Genomic DNA, 18,556 nt, shown 5'->3' with positions numbered 1-18,556 from the left:
ATATCTTTCATAATAAAAATTCAATCGAATATATAAACTTAATTTCGACTATTAATAATTAAAAATTCAATTGAATTTAATCCTTGAACCTGGATGTAGTTGTGGTAAATGTGAGAAACAAAAATGAAGAGAGAACATGAAAAAAAAATTATTAACACAGCGAATATCAATCAAATCATGGGTATTTTCTTTTAAAAGGTTCTAATAATGCATTTTCTCATATTTGATTAAATTTTTTTAGAAATTATTCAAAGAAAAGTAACTCAGTACCATTTCCGACCGTGAGAATAATGAGTGTGAAGCTTTTATCTTAATAAGAAAGGTGGCAAAACATTATCAAAATTTGGTTTTTTGATAAAACAGGGAAAGAAAAAAAGACCCTTCAGTGAAATGTAGTAGGAAAAGTAGGTTCCAACTTTCTTGGACTCCTTGTTAGAATCAGCGTACCAAACCAAACCAAACCCAACTGAACCATTTCTTTACCAGCTACAACGCTACTATCCAACTTCACCTTAACCCAACATACTATTGAATCCATAGATAGAGACATGAGAAGAGGTATCAACAACACCAACAACATACCACAAACAAACACAACATAACACGTTTCTTACTTTCTTTTTCCCTTTAGACCCGTTGGTTTCTGTTCTTACACTGTTCTTTTCACTCTACACATCATAAATAACACACCTTTCTTAGCTTCTTCAACTTTCAATGGCCACTTCACTTCTTTTCTTCATCACTTGTTTCTCTCTTCTGCCATACTCTTATTCCTCTCCTTCTCTACCTTTTGCTTCCTTTCTCTATGATCTTCAATCACAATGCTCCCTCACCGTCTTCCCTAATCCTCCTCTTCAGGTGCCTCTCTCTATCCGAATGTCACTGCCTCTTCTAAATTTTCTTTCTTGGCATGTTCATTTGTTCTTTGGTGTGATTCTCATTGTGGGAATTTGCTTTTATTCGTTTATGTGATGTCTTTGATTTTATGGCTTCTTGCTTTGGTGTGATTAATGGTGTTTGGATTCATGGGTGTCCTCTTTTGAAGAATAAGGTTCTGCTTTGATAATTTGAAAATGGGGAATCGGAATATTAGGTGTTGGGTTGGCTGCCATCTTATACCAAACTATGTGGGAATCATTTTGGGAAATTTGTGATTATGGAGGAAAGTTGAAGGTAACATTGAAGGATAGTGTGTTGCGTATGTTTGTTAGAAGTGCTTTTTCCAATTCATTGTGATGTCATGGTCCTAGAAAACATCGATTAGAGAAGGAAAAGCAACGATATATGTGGACAGAATTAATTCTTGTTTATTTTTGCTTTTGACCATATTGATACATATAAGCATGATGGTTAGTTAGAGAAGTAATTTCTGTGAGATTAAGATTGGGGTCTAATCGATTCCTTCGTAGGAACTGTTCTGTGGTCCAATCACAGGCGTCGAGACAAACAAATAAGACTATATTGTTTGACAGATTGAAAACTGAGGTGTAATTGATTGATTTTACTTCTAATATGCATCCATGTGATTTTACTTTTCTAATGTCATTTTTACTTGTTTTGTGTTAAATGTTAGGATGAATTTCTTCAAAATATAAGAGTGAATTGAGCTTCTAGCGTGAGTTGAAATCAACTTATGTATTAGACTTCTATAGTTGTTTGCATTCAACTTCTCCACAAACTGAGATGCATAGTCTGATTTTAGCTTACTTTCCTTTAAGTACACAGTTTAAACCAAACAGGGCACAAATTATAGCGTTGATGAGGAAATTGCAAAAAATGCTCAGTTTTAACATTGCATTGTTTAACACATGATATGTCATGTAATGCATTTTGTAACCTAGCAAGTACTATTATGTTATCTCCTTGAAGATCTTCTAAATGGAGAATGATACACTTATACTTAAAATCTCTTGTAGGAAAAATTAAATCCTAGTGAAATCTTTTGAATAAAAATAATTGCTTTCCTCGTGAAATAGATGACATTTTGATTATTTCAAACAAGTCATTTACACTGCAACTGCAGACACGCCCTAATAATGTCTCAAATTAGTTTCTCCTGTTGTTGAGCTTTTTGTTTCATAATCTGATAGCAAAACAGTGTGCCGTTTACAGTTAAGAAAATAAATGATATTTTGATTTTTTTTTTTCCCTGATTCTAACTTTTGAGGGAAAGGATCTGACATTGTTGATAAATTCACTGTATCTCAACAAAGTTTTCATTTCCAGGGCCTATATGTTTTGAATAGCGATAAGTTATAACTGTTAGGATCGAGCGCTTACCACTAGGTCAAAAGTTATAGTTGTTAGTCAGGACGCAACTCTTTTTACTTAAGAGTGTAACACTGTTCGAGCGTTACGATTCGATTATGATTCGACCCACTTGGCCTCCGTCACAGAACAATTGATGTCACATGCAACAATAACTGATAATGTTGTAGTTATACTAAGATGTAATTCAAAGTCCATTCCTATAGTTTTCCCATCGCTCATTATTTATTAAGTTTATCAAGAGAAGCTCAGGTAACCAAACTGATTATTAAAAGCCTTTGTCCTTGGAGATTATGTTTGTTGTTAAGAGTAAATATGCTTCAGCCGAGAACCTGGATCACTGTGGACTTCGATTTCCCTTTTAACAGGATTATAATTGCTCATTCACTGGTTATCATTTCATTCAATCTTTCTCCTTGATCTGAGATTTTCATATATGAAACAGCATATTTTGCTTTTCTAGTCTGCTCTGCTGACACTGTTGTTGGTTATGAAAACTAAAATATTGAGAATGGAAAGACCTTATAACCTTGTACTTGTAATGTGTTAGATATCACGTATTGACTAGAGATAGTGTCAAATACGATATAGGATGGTATCGGAGCCTACCTTAGAAAAGTTTGTTGGCTTGTATTGGAATTTCCATATGACCAAATTATGATACATAAGTAGGTTAAACTTCACTTTATAAACTAATTTTGTAAGGTTGAGTTATACTTATAATTACTTTCTAAGATAATGTAAAATCCAACTTGTTGAAAAGAATAAGAAAAAACATTTCTTTTAATTGTTGAAAAGAATGATGTTAGTAAGAAAACTTTCTTTTTTCGTAACTATGTTAGTGGTATGGGGTTTTCGTAAACTTTGCACTAATCTCCATTAAAAGTCTCGGCCAGTCACCTTTAGTAGAGTTTTCCCTTTCAGCTATGTTTTTCCCATCTACAATATTAGAACAAAGAAAGGAAGAGAAATTTATACTATAGTAATCGCTTTCCAATAATGAGTGGCCTTTATAATTGGGTTCAAGAAGATAGGCTCTTTACTAGACCGAAGTTAACATTAGACTTATATTAATAATTTGATATTAAGCTTCTAACTTTATTCTGAATATTATTATAGTACCCGGAATTTTTAAAAATTACCGTATTATGATATGCTTATGTTTTTCTTAAGGTCAGTGAATGTCAATAATGAACGGGTTTTTTTTTGTTAATATTTGTTACTTTATATCATATGACATTCACCGACCTATTCTGCTATAAGGTAAGTAAACCACATGATTTCATTCCAAGCATTTGCCATAGCTCTGTATTCTGACTTTGCTGAAGACCTCGAAACAGTATGTTTGTTTGTTGGATTTCTATGAGATTAGAAAATTTCACAAAATGTACAATATCCTGTGGTAGATTGTCTATAATCATCACAATTTTCCCAATCAGCACCAGCACATGCCTTAAGCAAAGAGTAGAGATTCTGGAAAAAAAATAAGGCCTTGGCTGGCTGTAGCTTTTAAATACCTCCACTGAGGATGAATAGCGGCCAAGTGTGGTCTTCTAGGATTGGATATGAATTGACTAAGTCTATTTACAGTAACGCATATCACTGGCCTGGATATAGTCAAATATAAGAGTGTTCCAATGAGTCTTCTATATAGGGAAGGATCAAGAAGAGGGTCTCCGTCTTTGATATTGAGCTTGAATTGAGGATCCATAGGTAAATTACTTGGTTTATAGTCCAAGTATCTAGCGTCTTTAAATGAGATCACATATTGGAATAAGCAAGTTCCAAACCCAAAAAATATTTGAGATCCCCAATGATTTTCAAGTTGAATATTTTTTTGCAATTGCTGTTGAACTTTGGTAAGAATGCCTGGATATGGTCCTGCAACTATATCTCATCAACATATACTAATAGAGCAACAAAATCCTCATTTTGTCCTTGAATGAAAACAGCATAATCACTTTAAGATTGAGAAAAACGAGAGTTAATAAGATTAGAAGAAAACTTCTAAAACCATTGCCTTAAAGGCTTGTTTGAGGCCATAAATGGGTTTATTAAATCAGCACACTAACTTCTCCCCATGATTTGAGTTCTCACCCAAAGGCTTGTATCCTATAGGTAGTTCCATTTTTCCACCAATCTAACTTTTAGTTTATGAAGAGGGGCATTTGCCTTGGTTTTGACCTTTGCACCATAATTTGCTTATCAGTAGGTAGGGAAGCAATCTGTCATCCCCATTGGCTTCTATGACATCTAATTCATCTTGCATTGCTTTCCTCCCTTCAGGAAATTTGACAGCTTGATGGTAGTATGTAGACTCACTACTTTGAAACGAGTAGGGAGTTTGAGGGTTTTGGTTGATCTTCTAAGAATATAAGTTGAATTGTGATGATTGGAATTTGAAGTGCAGTATGAGACTACGTGTTGATGTCATAACTAATAGGTGCAAGAAGGGTAGATTGATGGAGTCTGAAGCAGGTTGAGGGTTCACAGTATTAGGAAAAGATCATCTGAAGTTTGATGTTTGTAGATAGAGTTAAAGGGAAGTATATTTTCTTGAAATTGAACGTCCTTGGAAATCCTAAAGGTTGACTTTAAGAGTTGTAAAGCATGTATCCCTTGTAGCCTACTGGATAAACCATAAAAACACAAGTTGTGGCACTTGAACTGAATTTATATCTAAGGTTAATTTTGAAGCAAAAACGAAACAACCAAAAACTCTAAGATCTTGATAAGAAGGGTCTCTTTTAAAGAGAATTTGATAAGGAATTTTTGTTTTTAAGATTGAGGGTAGTTGATCTCTGTTTAAGTTCCTTTGGAAGAAGATTAAAGCCAACTCTTCTGATTTGTCAGATCTAAATTGCTTGCTCTGTGATTGAAATTAGGTCTCTACCGAGGCAAAGCTGCTGCTGGATGATAGGTGTCTCTGATTTCTGTTTGAGCAGATAAATCCATGTGAACCTGCCATGATCATCAACTAAAGTTAGGAAATACATTTTTATGATCATAAGTGGGAGTATAGTAAGGTCCCAATCTCATAATGTATCAAATCGAAAGAATTTGCAAAACAATTACTTCAACGAAAGATAATCTTCTTGGCCTAGCTACAGGACATATGTCAGAAAAGAAGTCATTATTATTAGATTCAAAATTGAATTCTTTATTATTGAGTTCCATACATTTGGAAGATATATGACATAGTCTAGCATGTCAAATGGCAGAAGAAACAGGATTACAGTCATGAGTAATAGGATTTTATAAAGAACTAGAGCAAGTAGATGCACTAAACAAAACTTCAGATGCATTGTACAAACATAATCCTTGAACCAAGTCACCCATCCCAATCGTCTTCAAGGTTTTGTGGTCCTGAAATAAAAAGGAGTCAACACTAAAATGAACAAAAATTTTTGTATTGAGTAATAGAGAAACTCACTTATGAGGTTGACATGGAAATTAGGAATATATAAAACATTTTCCAATATGAGATCATTATTCAAATTGACAGTTCGAACATAATGAACAAACATGACATTTTTATTACGGTGGGAAATAATTTTATGAAGATCACGTTTGAGGGAAATGAAGTTCCTTAAGGAACAAGCTATACGACTATTGGTACTCGAATCAATAATCTAAATATGATTGGGTATTGGGACAGGATTGGGATTTGGTGAGACAGCACCTGAAAAAGCATTGTTCTCAGGGGTAGCAGAAGATGTGGAAGGATTGTGGCAAGGTTGTGATTGGGAGTTTTTCATCAATTACTAGTACTGAACTTGAGTAAGGGTCATGGAATGAGCAAATTGTGATTGAACCCCTCTTGATTGATAATTCTCAACCTTTGACTCAATCTTCATTGATATATCTGAATCAAGGAATTGGGAACTGCTCTTCCTAGCTATTGGCCCTCAGTACTAACTTCTAAGGTGTCTTTCTTCATTATCATGTTTTGTAGTTATATTATATCCACAATAACAACTCTAATCTTACTAGTCAATTTTGTAGAATTAAGTTATATCTTAACATAAATTTTGAAATGGTAATAGAATTTATCATAACCATTATTGTTTGGCCTATTGGGCAATCTGCTATGAGATCAAAATGTCTAGTTCTCTATGTGAGGGAGAGTGTTGGAGGTTGTATCAATATGTACAATAAGGTGACGTGTTTTATTCATTGTTTTGATTTGTTCAGGTGGATGGGAACTTCATAGAAGGGGTTTTGTATACCAGAAAGAGGGTTGGATACGTTTCTGTGCTCTTCTATGCTTCCTGGTGTCCTTTTTCTCACAGAATACTTCCTGAATTTGAAATTCTTAGCTCTATGTTTCCTCATGTAGAACATGTAGCACTTGAGCAGTCATTGGCTTTGCCAAGGTTTGAAGCCATCCCTACTTTCTTTTATCAAGATAATTATGAAATTTATTTCATTTTCTGTATACATTTATACAATTTGCAGAAGTTAGGTTTATTCTTTGCTTAGTAGTGCCTCAGGTAAGCTATGCCAATAATGTTGAAGTAGGTTGTTTGTTATGTTGTGTGCTACTCGGTAATTTGTACATAATTTGAAGAACATGGCATAATCAATTTGTCAAAGTTTATAAATGTCTAATGCTCATGTGTTTTTTTACCCTCCAGCTTGTATTCAAAAAATGGAATCCATAGCTTACCTGCAATATTACTGGTGAACCAGACATCTAGAGTGAGGTATCATGGTCCAAAGAATCTTGACTCCCTTATGGAATTTTATTCGAGAAACACAGGTAAGCATGTCCGAAATCTTATCTATAATTTTGGGTGGAATTTCCTGTTGTTCATGATGTGTTGAAAAGTAGAGTCATTTGCATTGAGTGTTCCAAACTTCAATGAGTGATAAATGATAATGAACCTTAGCATGTGTGTTGCCAGGATTTGAAGCCAGGGACAAGGTTGTTGTTGGTCAACTAAGCAACTTGATGAGTGATGAACATTCAACTATAAAGGGCTTTTCCCTTGGAGAGATTTCAAGAAGGGAACCTTACTTGGCATTATCAATATTGTTTCTATGTCTGAGAATTATTCTCTCTGTATTTCCCACGGTTATGTCTCATCTCAAAGCATTTTGGTCATCCTATGTTAATCATCTGAGCTTTCAAAAGCTTGGCCAAGTGATGGAACGTGTTCTTCATGTAATGGATTTGAAGAGGATTTGGACCAAGCTAGAACTCTGCAAGAGCAGGAGCTTTCATGAGAGGGCAAGGAGTGCCAGAGTTTTGGCCTCATCTCTGACTTCTGTTTCCCTTGGTGATTCATCAGCTATGTGATGGTTTCAAATCTCAATGTATGAACTAACAATGTTGACAAGTTGTTCCAGTAGTTTAGAGGGTAGTGAAGGTTTTATCAGTAACTTTCCTTTGTAAATTTTGAATGTAAATACACATTATCTGAGTTTAATGTGATGTTCTTTTATTTTTCTGTCTTCTAATTCTTTTAGAGGTGATTGATACTAAAACTGATTCAGATATTTCTCTTGCTTTTTTTACCCTTTTCTTATAACCCTTTCTACTTTTAACTTTGCATTGGATTTATGGAAAAGATTTATCTTTGAAGCAAGGGTCTGAATTCTCTGCTGCCTCAAAAGTGTGCATTTAGGTGTGAATTCTTCCAACACTTTCATGATAATAGTATTTGAGACTTGCACAACATCTAATTGTGGTGCAAATGAAACTTAAAGAGGCATATGCCAAAATTTTGTTAAGCTATTGCATTAGTGCTTAACCAGCCAAACAAAACATCAGAATGCCGAATCATTGATTCCCAAGGGGTGATTATGGATTGGATTTTTAATGATTCAATCCACATTCATTTTGGATCCAAATAATTGGATTAAATTTTCGATCCAAATTCATTTTTTCAGAAAAAGTAGATTGAATTTTTTTAAAATCTACATCCAAATATTTGGATCAAGTTTAAATTCAAACTCAAATATTTGGATCAAGTTCAAATCCAAAATCTATTTTTCATAAAATAAATTTAAATTGAATTTTCTAAAACTTGTATCCATAGGACCGATGTCATAGAATTTGACAGATTTTTGTAGGGGCCAACGAGGTCAAATTTCAGCATGGGACGGACTCAGCTGACTTTCAGTCGGTGCCGACCGAATTTTGGTCGAGCTTGACTTGGGTGAATTCTACCGAATTTTGGTCCAGGACCGACAAATTTCGATCAAGACTGACTTGATTAAATTCGGCCAAATTTCGTATAGGGTCATGCCGACTCAGTCAAATACGACTAAATTTTGGGCTAGCCCGTCTCAACCTTTAGCCTAATCTAACCAAAAATATAAATTGAAAATTTGGATTGGATATTTTGGATTATCCATTTTGAAAATTTAAATTTAGAAAATGAATATTCAATCCATAAAATATATAAATTGTAGATCAGATTGAAATTCATATCTAATAAAATAGATTTTAAATGAATTAGATTTTTAATAAAATGGATTGGACCAGAGAAAAAGTGGATTCGATCTTGAAATTTTCTTTTTCCCACCCCTACCCGCTTCAACATTACCACATACTGGTTGTGTGCTAATACATGTAATAACGAAACTTAAGAGTTTCTAATGTAAAATAAAAAACATGTAGCAATCTATAATATTCCTTATTTGCTTGTTTTGCCAAGTTTGAATTGTATTTCGTCCAAGATTTCTCCTCTTCTTAAATTAAGATTTTTTTTAATAAAAGTTATTCATTAGTATATCAGAATTTGGTTTTACTTGATTTATTGCTAGAAAAAAGTATAGTCTACAACTTTTATAAATGGAACGAATGTTTGGTCTCACACATCTTAATATTTTTACACCTGTGAATTAATTAATAATACTTGTTATTAAAAGGTGGCACAGTGGTAAGGGAAAAGAATATTTGTAATTACTTTTGGTATAATAGAATAAACTCGTAATTGAACATTAATGACATATTTTACAATGATTACACGCAAATTCAAGTGATTTCCATTAATATAATACTCAATGAAATAAATTTGTTATGTTAAAATATGTCCAAAGCAAAGTTGTTTGCTCCTACAAATATATTAATTTACACATTAAAATGTTCACATAATATAAAGAACATATCATTTAAAACATTTAAAGTATGTTTTACCTATAATCACCGGATGATCAGAACCTGATCTCAGATCGTCTAAGGGTTTGTGAGGATTAAACAGTCTATCGTGTCATAATATATCACCTATTAGAAATTATTTAGAGGACTCTCTTCATTCCTATAAAAACAATTTATAGTTTTAAGTTGAATATATAACTATTTTATTATTTTATTATTGTACATATTAATCTCATGGAGTTGAAACAAGATCATCTTTGATAAAAAAAATAAATAAAAAGTAAACATTTGCAACCTCGTAGAGAACACAATCTTAATCATCATCTTAGAAGAAATTAAACTCCCAAGATTTTTTTAAAAAATTTTCATTGTCCATTTTAACATGGGTAACACATTTATAGATTGTTGGACAGCTGGCAAATACATAGAAACAAAACAAGTGAACCAAACCATTTGAACTCCAAATTTGAAGTCATAGTCTGAGAAGGTAATAAAAATACGTAGCTTGCACGAAGACAGCAAACACCAATGCAGTGTCACACTCTGCACACTCAATCTTAACAATCACGCACTTTCAAAACCATTGCCAATCAATGCATATAATACCTAACATCCAACGTGGCTCCTGTTTTCAGATTCTGTGTATTTATTGGGTCTCACAAACTTTATTTTCGAAGAATTACAATTCTAAGTTATTCATGTTTGGAACTTTTTTAAAAACTCATTCTGGTATATAGCCAGTAATATAAACATGTGAATGTTGTAAAAGTAATGTGTTGGATTATCAAACCATTTTTATTAATATCTATGCGAATGAATTTTATATAAGAATATAGTAATATTTTATTCAGTTAGACACCAACATCATAATTTTAACTAAACCGCATTTTTTAACATGTTCACATAAATCTCATAGGGCAATAGTAGGTTGATATTTGACATGCTTTTCGTGATGAAAGATTGAAAAATAATGTGTCAAGTGTAAGAATATATCAAATTAATTTTTTCCATTTTCATATCATGTTGATGTCCTTTATTGCTTCCAATATTTTCTTAAAATACCACTAAAAGACAAACTATAGAATCTTGTAGCCATTTTATATTTTTTTAGGTGAAATGCTCTAATTGTCATTTCTTCCTTAATTATTTTGCTTTTCTTCTGTCTAATGGTTACTTTGCTTGTACGGTCGTAATTTATCAAACTAATAACAAATTGACAATATTTTTTTATTGAATTATTGTTACCAATCTAAAATTGTTGTGTCACGATGATATGAACAAGGCTCATAAAACTCTTATATTTCTTTTAGCCATAAATGAGATACTGAATAATACCAAAGAGTATGTGGACACCTGTACTTTGAAGATTGTCTTTTATTCTCTTTGCATTTCCAGAATCTCTCAACACATCAGTATCATCTCACTCCAACAAGCAACCCACATTTTCCCTCAACATCATTGAAGAGAAACAAAGAATCTCTTCTTTTCTTTAAGAATGAGATAAGAAAAAAAAACCACCTCTTTGCTGCATAAATCACCTTAACAAACCACTAATATTAAGATAATTATAATTTAAAGGTTTTAAATTACTCATTATTTTGTGCCTTACCGTTCCGAATTCTCCTTTATCTAAAGTTAACAGCTTAACAAACATAATTAACCATTTAATAATTCTAGTTACCAATAGAAAAACTGAAAAGAAAGAAACAAGGAGAAGAATCCTAATTCCTAGCGTAGTGGCTAATCTGCTTGGTGGGGCCACTGCACCATTCCCCAAATTGTCATTTTCAAGATGGATAAACACACACTCAATTCAAGTGTAAATGGCTTGTGAGCTCACCCTTTATATTTTCAAGAGCAACAAGACACTCTAATGGTGGCGCTTACTCTTGTGTGCTTCTGATGATGAAATTCCACACAAAACTCCACAAAAGCCACCTTCTTTGATTCAACAAATCAACACCCAATTCTCAAAATCCCATTTTGTTTTCCCTTCTTTCTTTTTCTTATATATTCCAACTTTCCCTTTGAATACTCCTTGATCTGGTGCGAAGATGGACACCAATGACTGGGTAGTTCTTTCTGATGACAGTCTTTTTGATGTCAATGAAGATTGTGTTGAGAAACAGGTGTTTTTGGGGAAAAGAAACTTGGATTCAAAAAGTGTTTTTGATGTGGATGACTATTACTTCTGCACCTCGCCAAAATTCAAGAAAACCTCTGAGGATTCAAGGAATTTTCATCCGATGGTTCCCAAAGAGTCCGTCAATATTCCAATTCGATTGGAATCAAGAATTGGGGAGGCCCCAGATGAAGGATTAGTGGAAGAAACCGCAAAGGAACATGTTGAGGTCACTCTTGTGCCATCATCACCTATTGCTGCCACTGAGAAAATCAAAGGAGTGGTTGTGGAAGCTGATCAAGACACTGTGCCACATCTTTTGTCCAAGATCAGGGAAATTGAATCCCCAAAGTCCCTTGGTATGGGATTGTTCCTTAAACCTGAGATGGGTGGTTTGAAATTTGAGGAGATAGGTAGGGAGGCACAGGAGATGATGGTCTCCCCCAGAATGAAGATTGATAGAGATTTGACTGTTATGGAGTCTAGCAAAGAAGTGGAGGACTGTGGTGATGGTTTTAACTTTTGGAAGTGGAGCTTGAATGGTGTTGGAGCTATCTGTTCATTTGGGGTTGCTGCTGCCACAATCTGTGTTCTGATCTTTGGCAGCAACCAAAGGAACAAGTTCCACCAGGATCAGAAGATTCGGTTCCAGATCTACACTGATGACAAGGTCAGCAAATGTCCATTTTTTTGTTGGTTTAACATTTCCAAATGAAAACAAAATAGCTACAGTTCTGATGCATATTTTAGTGTAGGATTGTGATGCAAGAGTCATTCTTTTTGTGACATTTTGAGGACTATGTCTTTGTTTACTTTTGCAAAATTATGCAGTTTTACAGTTGTTGAGAAGTGTCTTAGATATTTGAATATTGAAGTGTTGAAATGACCCTTAATTGTGATTGCAGAGGATTAAGCAGATGGTTGAGCATGCAACCAAGTTGAATGAAGCAGCATTATCAGCCATGAGTGGTGTTCCTCTGTGCAAAGCTCGCATAACTTGTGGTGGTTTTTATGATGCTCTTTGATTTAGGCATTGATTAAGGAAATTTGAGATACTACAATGAGTCAACGACATGGAAGATATTGCCAAAATCTTCTGTTCAAGATCTATCCTATAGCTTCTCTTTTCTTTTCTTTTTTTTCTGTGTAAATAAAATAACTAGGTATCTGTCTTGTCTTGTACATTAAGCTACAGATTATATTAATATTATGATTATTATATCTGTTTGATTTGGAAGGTGGCTCAAGTAGGGGAAGAATTGGTTGAAAAGAAGTTTTAAATAGTGGGACAGGGTGAGAATAAGTATAGAAACTTTAGGCATGTTGGCACAAATCTTGGCATAAGTGGGCAGAACTATGAGTGACAGCAATTATAAACTTTTGGGAATTAAAGTGAAGTCATTAGAAAACATTTCTTTTCTTTCATGAAACTCAATCACCATTGTTAATGCTTATCAGCTGTGTCTTTTAAGACGTGGGTACAACAAACCTCCTTCTTCTTGTTTTTATTATATGCCCTTTTAATATTTATAATTTATGAATTAAATCTGTAATATTCCAACTTTAAATATAGATTGCTTGATACAATACAGACTAACGTTGAACTTATAAAATTATATGCAAAAATTACATATACACATATTTATATTTAGTTCCCCACATCTATGAAGTTCATACTTACACGAACTTAAACATCTCTAAAAATGTCTGTAGATCATAATATTTATCTTTTATTCATCTTCATTGAAATATATATATATATATATATATATATATATATATATATATATATATATCAATTTTATCATCACAAAATTTATGCTAATTATATTTGTCATAATATTTACTTAATTTAAATTAATCCAATGCACGATTTTGATATTAATAACATTCAACCATTGTTCCATAAGTAAAATCAAATTTCTTTATAATTAATTAGTAGAATTAATTTCTTTATAATTCAAAGCAATTTCTCTTGTTGCTTGAGTCACGAACAATAGTAAGAAGGAATTGAGAAGGCATCGAGACTTTTAGAGATCCAACAATAAAACTATCATAGTAAAATAAATATAAAAAATATGTTTACTATTTTTCTTAATAAAAAAAACTATTGTTCTTAATTAATGTGTAAAAATCAGAAATTGAATATATTAGTTAAAATATATATTTGTACCTTAATTATTTTTGTTCTTTAATCAATGCGATTTATATTTTCGCATATTTTTATTTACATTTAACATATTTAACCTTAGGTTTATTTTACAGTATTCATGATGAAATCCATTATATTAACCTAATTGGATTATTCAGATTTTAATTGTAATAATGGTTTAATTTTAGATTTTAAGCATATTGACTTATTCATCTTGTTTTTGTATACCTGGAGTTGTAGGTGGAAGCTTTTGGTGATTCCAACGACATTTAAAGCTAAGATCTAAGATTTTAATTTGATATATTACACGATACTATTTTCATGATAGAATCATGAATATTTAAAAATTGAATTTGTACTACAAAATTTAACTCACATACAACTCTCTTTTTTTTTTCAGATTTGTACTATTGGGTTTGGGTTTGATACTAGTTGATCAAGCCCAAGAATCATTTTGCATTTGATCAATTATGGATTCATGTAAATAGGGGTAATTTCTCTTTCAGAAACAACTCTCTCATTGTTCTTTTCACAATTTTAATATTTGAAAAATTATTTGCTTTATCTCCTTTTCTCTTTTCCATTTCCTTCTTCTTCCTTTACAATTTTAGTGTTTTTTTTTCATCCAACATTGAATATTGAATATGGACTGATCTCTAGTATAATTCATAATGATTTTTAAAGTTCTGATGCAATAATAATTTAGATTCTTTCTTTATACCATTTCTTAATTTCTTGAAATTTATGTTTTTATCTAAAAGTTAAGTATTTGCTTAATTTAATTCTATTATATTCTTAATAAAAGATTCATACTTTATTTAATTTGCTTTCTTTTGAGTTACATTCAAGATTTCGCTAAAAATAAGATATTAAAATTTATACAAAATTCTTAACTTTTTACATGATTTTTTAGAATTAATTAATGCTTTATTAATTTGAATTTGTGAAAGAACTTAAGATTTATTAATTTTCAATCAATAATTGAATCAACTTTGAAAAGGATTGATCTATTTTGAACACCATAACAATTTCTCTTATTGGTCTTGAAAAACTTTGAATTTGTAATTAGAATTTTATGAAAAAACGACTATGAATACTCGAAGTGAGTATGTACACAATTAAACTAAAAAAATGAAAAAAAAAAAAATTCTACAAAAGTTGAAATAGAGGATGATAATGCTTCAAAAGCAACAAAAAAGTATAGTGGAGGTAGTTGAAGACTTCCCAAATAGCAGAGACAATGGTGGTCGCACGCTTGCTCCCAAGAAAATTATTCCAAGTTGCTCAAAGTTTCAATTCCAATGCATATTGAATGAAAATGGATGTAAAAAAATTGGTAAATATATTTCTAGTTCAAAAAATTTGAACAAAAATTAAAATTTGTTAAAATTTTGATATATTTTTATCTTTAAACTTTAAAAATAAATATATCCATTCATTTCTTCTATTTGCTTTTCGTGTTCAACTCCTTTTTGTGGCAATTCATTCATTTATCTTATTACTTACTTTTATCCAAATAATTCACTCTTTAAATTTGACTAACAAAAGTTTTAAATGGTCGGTGATAATTTGATACCGATTTCATTCGAATAAATTAATATTTTATTTAAATAATAATATTTTATTAAGAAAATTTGGTGTTGATAGTTATTTGTGAATAGTAATGTCAAATTAACTTTTTTCATGATTAAAATGAAAATTCATTTTTAAAAGAAAACAAATTATTTAATATTATTTCATGACTATTTAACATCGACAAAGTAAAATAGTCATAGAACAAAATAAATTTTTATATTTGTAAAAGATAAAATTTTACTTGAATATATTATGGATGATGTGTGAGTGTATGTATTTAAATAGGGATTAAATATGTTTTTATTTATTATGTTTCAGTCAAAATTGAAATTAATTCCATTTTAAAAATTTTGTCCAATTTAATCCTCTAACTATAGAAATATATGTATTTAGTCATTTTAACCAAATTTTGTTAAGTTGATTTGACGTTTCAAACGTGTTTCATGATAATATTTGAGTTGTTTATACTGTTTGACACATTTTTGTTTCAATGTTAGCTGAGAAACGTGTTTGAAATGTTAAATCAACTTAACAAAAATTAGTTAAAAAGACTAAATTCATGATTAAAATGACTAAATTCATGAATTTCTAAAGTTGAAGAACTAAATTCGGATAAAATTTCGAAGATTGACTAATTCCAATTTTTAGTAAAAGTTAAGGACCAACAACATATTTAACTCTTTAAATATTATCGTTTACAATTGTTTTATTTTTTTAATTTCATCTCAAAACACATTTACCAATCAGGGCTTTTATCTCAACGTTTTGGGTACACTTAAAAAATTAAAAATCGAATATATCCAAATAGATTGTGATAAACTATTTTTAATCCCAGATTAAATTTAAAAACTCTTCCAAATCCACCCAAAACTCCATTTTCCTCCTATTATATTGTTTGAATATGAGTCGAACTTCAGCTTATGCTCACCCTTAATTATAGCAACTCCAAGGTACTTTATTTTCTATAATAGTGATTCCAACTTATAGCACATGACAATATAAAATACTCTCACATTAATTCAACCACCCCACTAGCTTAGGAAAAAAGAAAAAAACATAACTATGATGTAAGAATGAATTTTTAAAAGTTTAAGACGAGAAGGTTTTAAAAGTAAAGAAAAATAGTAATAATATTTGAGGTTAAAAAGTTTTATGGTTATTATACAAACTTAAATATTTTTTTTTATTTCTTTAAAAACTATTATCTCTTTAAAATTAAATCATCTGATTTATCTTTATTATCTATGTGAGAGTTTTCATGAAAACTTCGATTAAGTTTTTTATTTGTCTTCAAATTTTAACCTTTTCTACTCTGTTCTCTTTGTATGTGGAATTTGAAGAGAACTCCCATTTTTTGGAATGCATACAAATATGTTGAGAGAAGTATTTTTGTGACATGAGTTTTTTTATGATACTTTTGCTTGTTAGGTTTAACTTTCTAAGACCTATTTAAAAGGTTTTTCAGTATCCATAATTCGTCCTTTTTTATAGGGTTTGGATTTGGGAATCAAGGCTACTTCAAGTAAAGGAATAACTTGAGTTATTAAGTTTCATTTATTTTTAAATTGTAATGGGAATTGGTGAGTATTGACCCTAGTTTAGATTTTCTAAGAGAGAATTTAATTTACTGCTAACCAAAATTTTGGGTAAATATAAAGTGAATTCATATGAATTGTAGTTAGATTGTTTGGTTTCGATTGAATGATTGATCTTATATGGAGTTGATGAACCTTTTTTGTAGATTAAATGTTAACCATCATAAGATTTGTAGAAATTCAAATAGATGAAGATGTACAGATCATAAATGGTCTTAATGATATGAAGCTAGTTCTCCATGTTTTAAGAATTTTTAGAATCAAAATCAAATTATACTAAAACAAGTTTACTTTTGAATCAAAATGATAAAAAAATATTTTGAATTGAAATAGTGATTTTTGGTACAAAACTTGTTTATAGTTTATTGATATATGCATATATCACTCAAAAATGAGTTGGTTGTTCAATTGATATTGAAGTGATGAACATTTAATTGTGTGCTAAAAGTTCTTTATTCAAGTGTTCAAACATCACTTAAGCCATATTGTTCAATGCTCAAGTGATAATCAATAGTTTAAGTGAGGAAGAGACAAATTAATTCTCCCTCTAGAGTATATTCACTTAAAGAGGAGTAATTAATAATTAGTTCTCTTCTTCTAGAAGAATGTTGTTTAAGCAAGGATATCTTACTTAAGTAATGTTGATATGTGTTTAAGTAATGAATTGTTATATGACTTCACTATAACTTTGATGTAAAAACATAATAATAAATATTGAATGAAATGTTCTGGTCAAGAAAAGTGCCGAATAATTTTTAACCAAAAACAAAAAGAAGGAAATATCTTTAACCTTAGTTTAGGATGTGGTTAGGTCAAAAAAATTTGTTTCTTGACCATGGGAATAACATTCTTATTTATAATAGAGTAAATCGTAAATCAGTTACAAATATTTAATAAATATACATAATCAGTTAATGCATGATAACAACATTAAAGATAATCCAAAATGTCCTCCTAAATAATAACTAGAATATTTTCTTAAATAATACTTGACATTATACATCTCATAACCACCTATCATAATAAAAAATTCTATTTCTCCGTGCTTTTGTTCATCCAAATACAAATTAATACTGATAAGTCGGTCCACAGACGACACACGATACATCACCAACATCTATCCTACTGTAATAACCTCGGTTATACGGAGACAATAGTTGCTCCTCACCTTCTTCCTTCCCACGCACCTGAGATATTAAGTCAATATTACAAGAAACTAATACCCCTTTAGCCTCATGTCGGCTCCATGGCAACCCCAATCTTCCCATATACTAATCGACTTTAAGACGATGTCAATCCCCTTCCTGGTGCACCTTCAACATTTGATCAACTTTGATACAATATTAATCTTCTTACCTAGACAACTTCAGTATTTGGTCGACTTTTAAACGATGCTAACCATCCTATTCCCCTCGTCCTTCCAACGTCGGATCCTTGGCAGGTACATGAAATAATTTTAATTATGATATATTTAGACTAAATTGATTAATATTGAAAAAGGACAAGTTAGTGATTGATAAAAGTTGAATATAACTTCAAATGTTTTTTGAAAGTTTTTCAAAATAAGTTATGAGTAGTCAATCTAATGAAATTGTTTATTATTCGAAAAAACAAAGTTCGAGATGTTTTCATAAAATTTGTAAAATTATAATATGACATAGATAAGCATGTAATAAAAAAGGGCGTGAAACTTGCTTTTTTTATACCATTTGATGTAATTGAGTTACTTCCAACTC

The 18,556-nt window shown here is 31.0% G+C and overlaps 2 protein-coding genes across 2 annotated transcripts; both read left to right on the top strand.

Moving 5' to 3' along the window:
- Window positions 1-444: 444 nt before the first annotated feature.
- LOC114178566 (5'-adenylylsulfate reductase-like 5) lies at window positions 445-7,731 on the top strand. Its single transcript, XM_028064563.2, has 4 exons — window positions 445-858; window positions 6,463-6,644; window positions 6,906-7,030; window positions 7,176-7,731. Exons 1-4 carry the CDS (start codon window positions 715-717, stop codon window positions 7,568-7,570), a joined length of 846 nt encoding a protein of 281 aa, XP_027920364.2. The 5' UTR covers window positions 445-714; the 3' UTR covers window positions 7,571-7,731.
- A 3,488-nt stretch (window positions 7,732-11,219) lies between these two features.
- Window positions 11,220-12,735, top strand: LOC114162265 (uncharacterized). The gene is made up of 2 exons (XM_028046093.2): window positions 11,220-12,168; window positions 12,404-12,735. Exons 1-2 carry the CDS (start codon window positions 11,431-11,433, stop codon window positions 12,521-12,523), a joined length of 858 nt encoding a protein of 285 aa, XP_027901894.2. The 5' UTR covers window positions 11,220-11,430; the 3' UTR covers window positions 12,524-12,735.
- The last annotated feature ends 5,821 nt before the right edge of the window (window positions 12,736-18,556 follow it).

Source organism: Vigna unguiculata, chromosome 1, assembly GCF_037176805.1.
Source record: "Vigna unguiculata cultivar grain cowpea cultivar isolate G323 ecotype 2 chromosome 1, ASM3717680v1, whole genome shotgun sequence".
Classification (NCBI taxonomy): domain Eukaryota; kingdom Viridiplantae; phylum Streptophyta; class Magnoliopsida; order Fabales; family Fabaceae; genus Vigna; species Vigna unguiculata.
Note: the sequence above shows the minus strand (reverse complement) of the source record. Positions and strands in the feature narration are given on the sequence as shown.

Coding starts and splice junctions, on each gene's coding strand:
- LOC114162265 (XM_028046093.2), top strand. CDS start 11,431: ATGGACACCAATGACTGGGTAGTTCTTTCTGATGACAGTCTTTTTGAT. Junction 12,169..12,403: donor AGATCTACACTGATGACAAG/GTCAGCAAATGT, acceptor TTGTGATTGCAG/AGGATTAAGCAGATGGTTGA.
- LOC114178566 (XM_028064563.2), top strand. CDS start 715: ATGGCCACTTCACTTCTTTTCTTCATCACTTGTTTCTCTCTTCTGCCA. Junction 859..6,462: donor TCCCTAATCCTCCTCTTCAG/GTGCCTCTCTCT, acceptor TGATTTGTTCAG/GTGGATGGGAACTTCATAGA. Junction 7,031..7,175: donor ATTTTATTCGAGAAACACAG/GTAAGCATGTCC, acceptor GTGTGTTGCCAG/GATTTGAAGCCAGGGACAAG.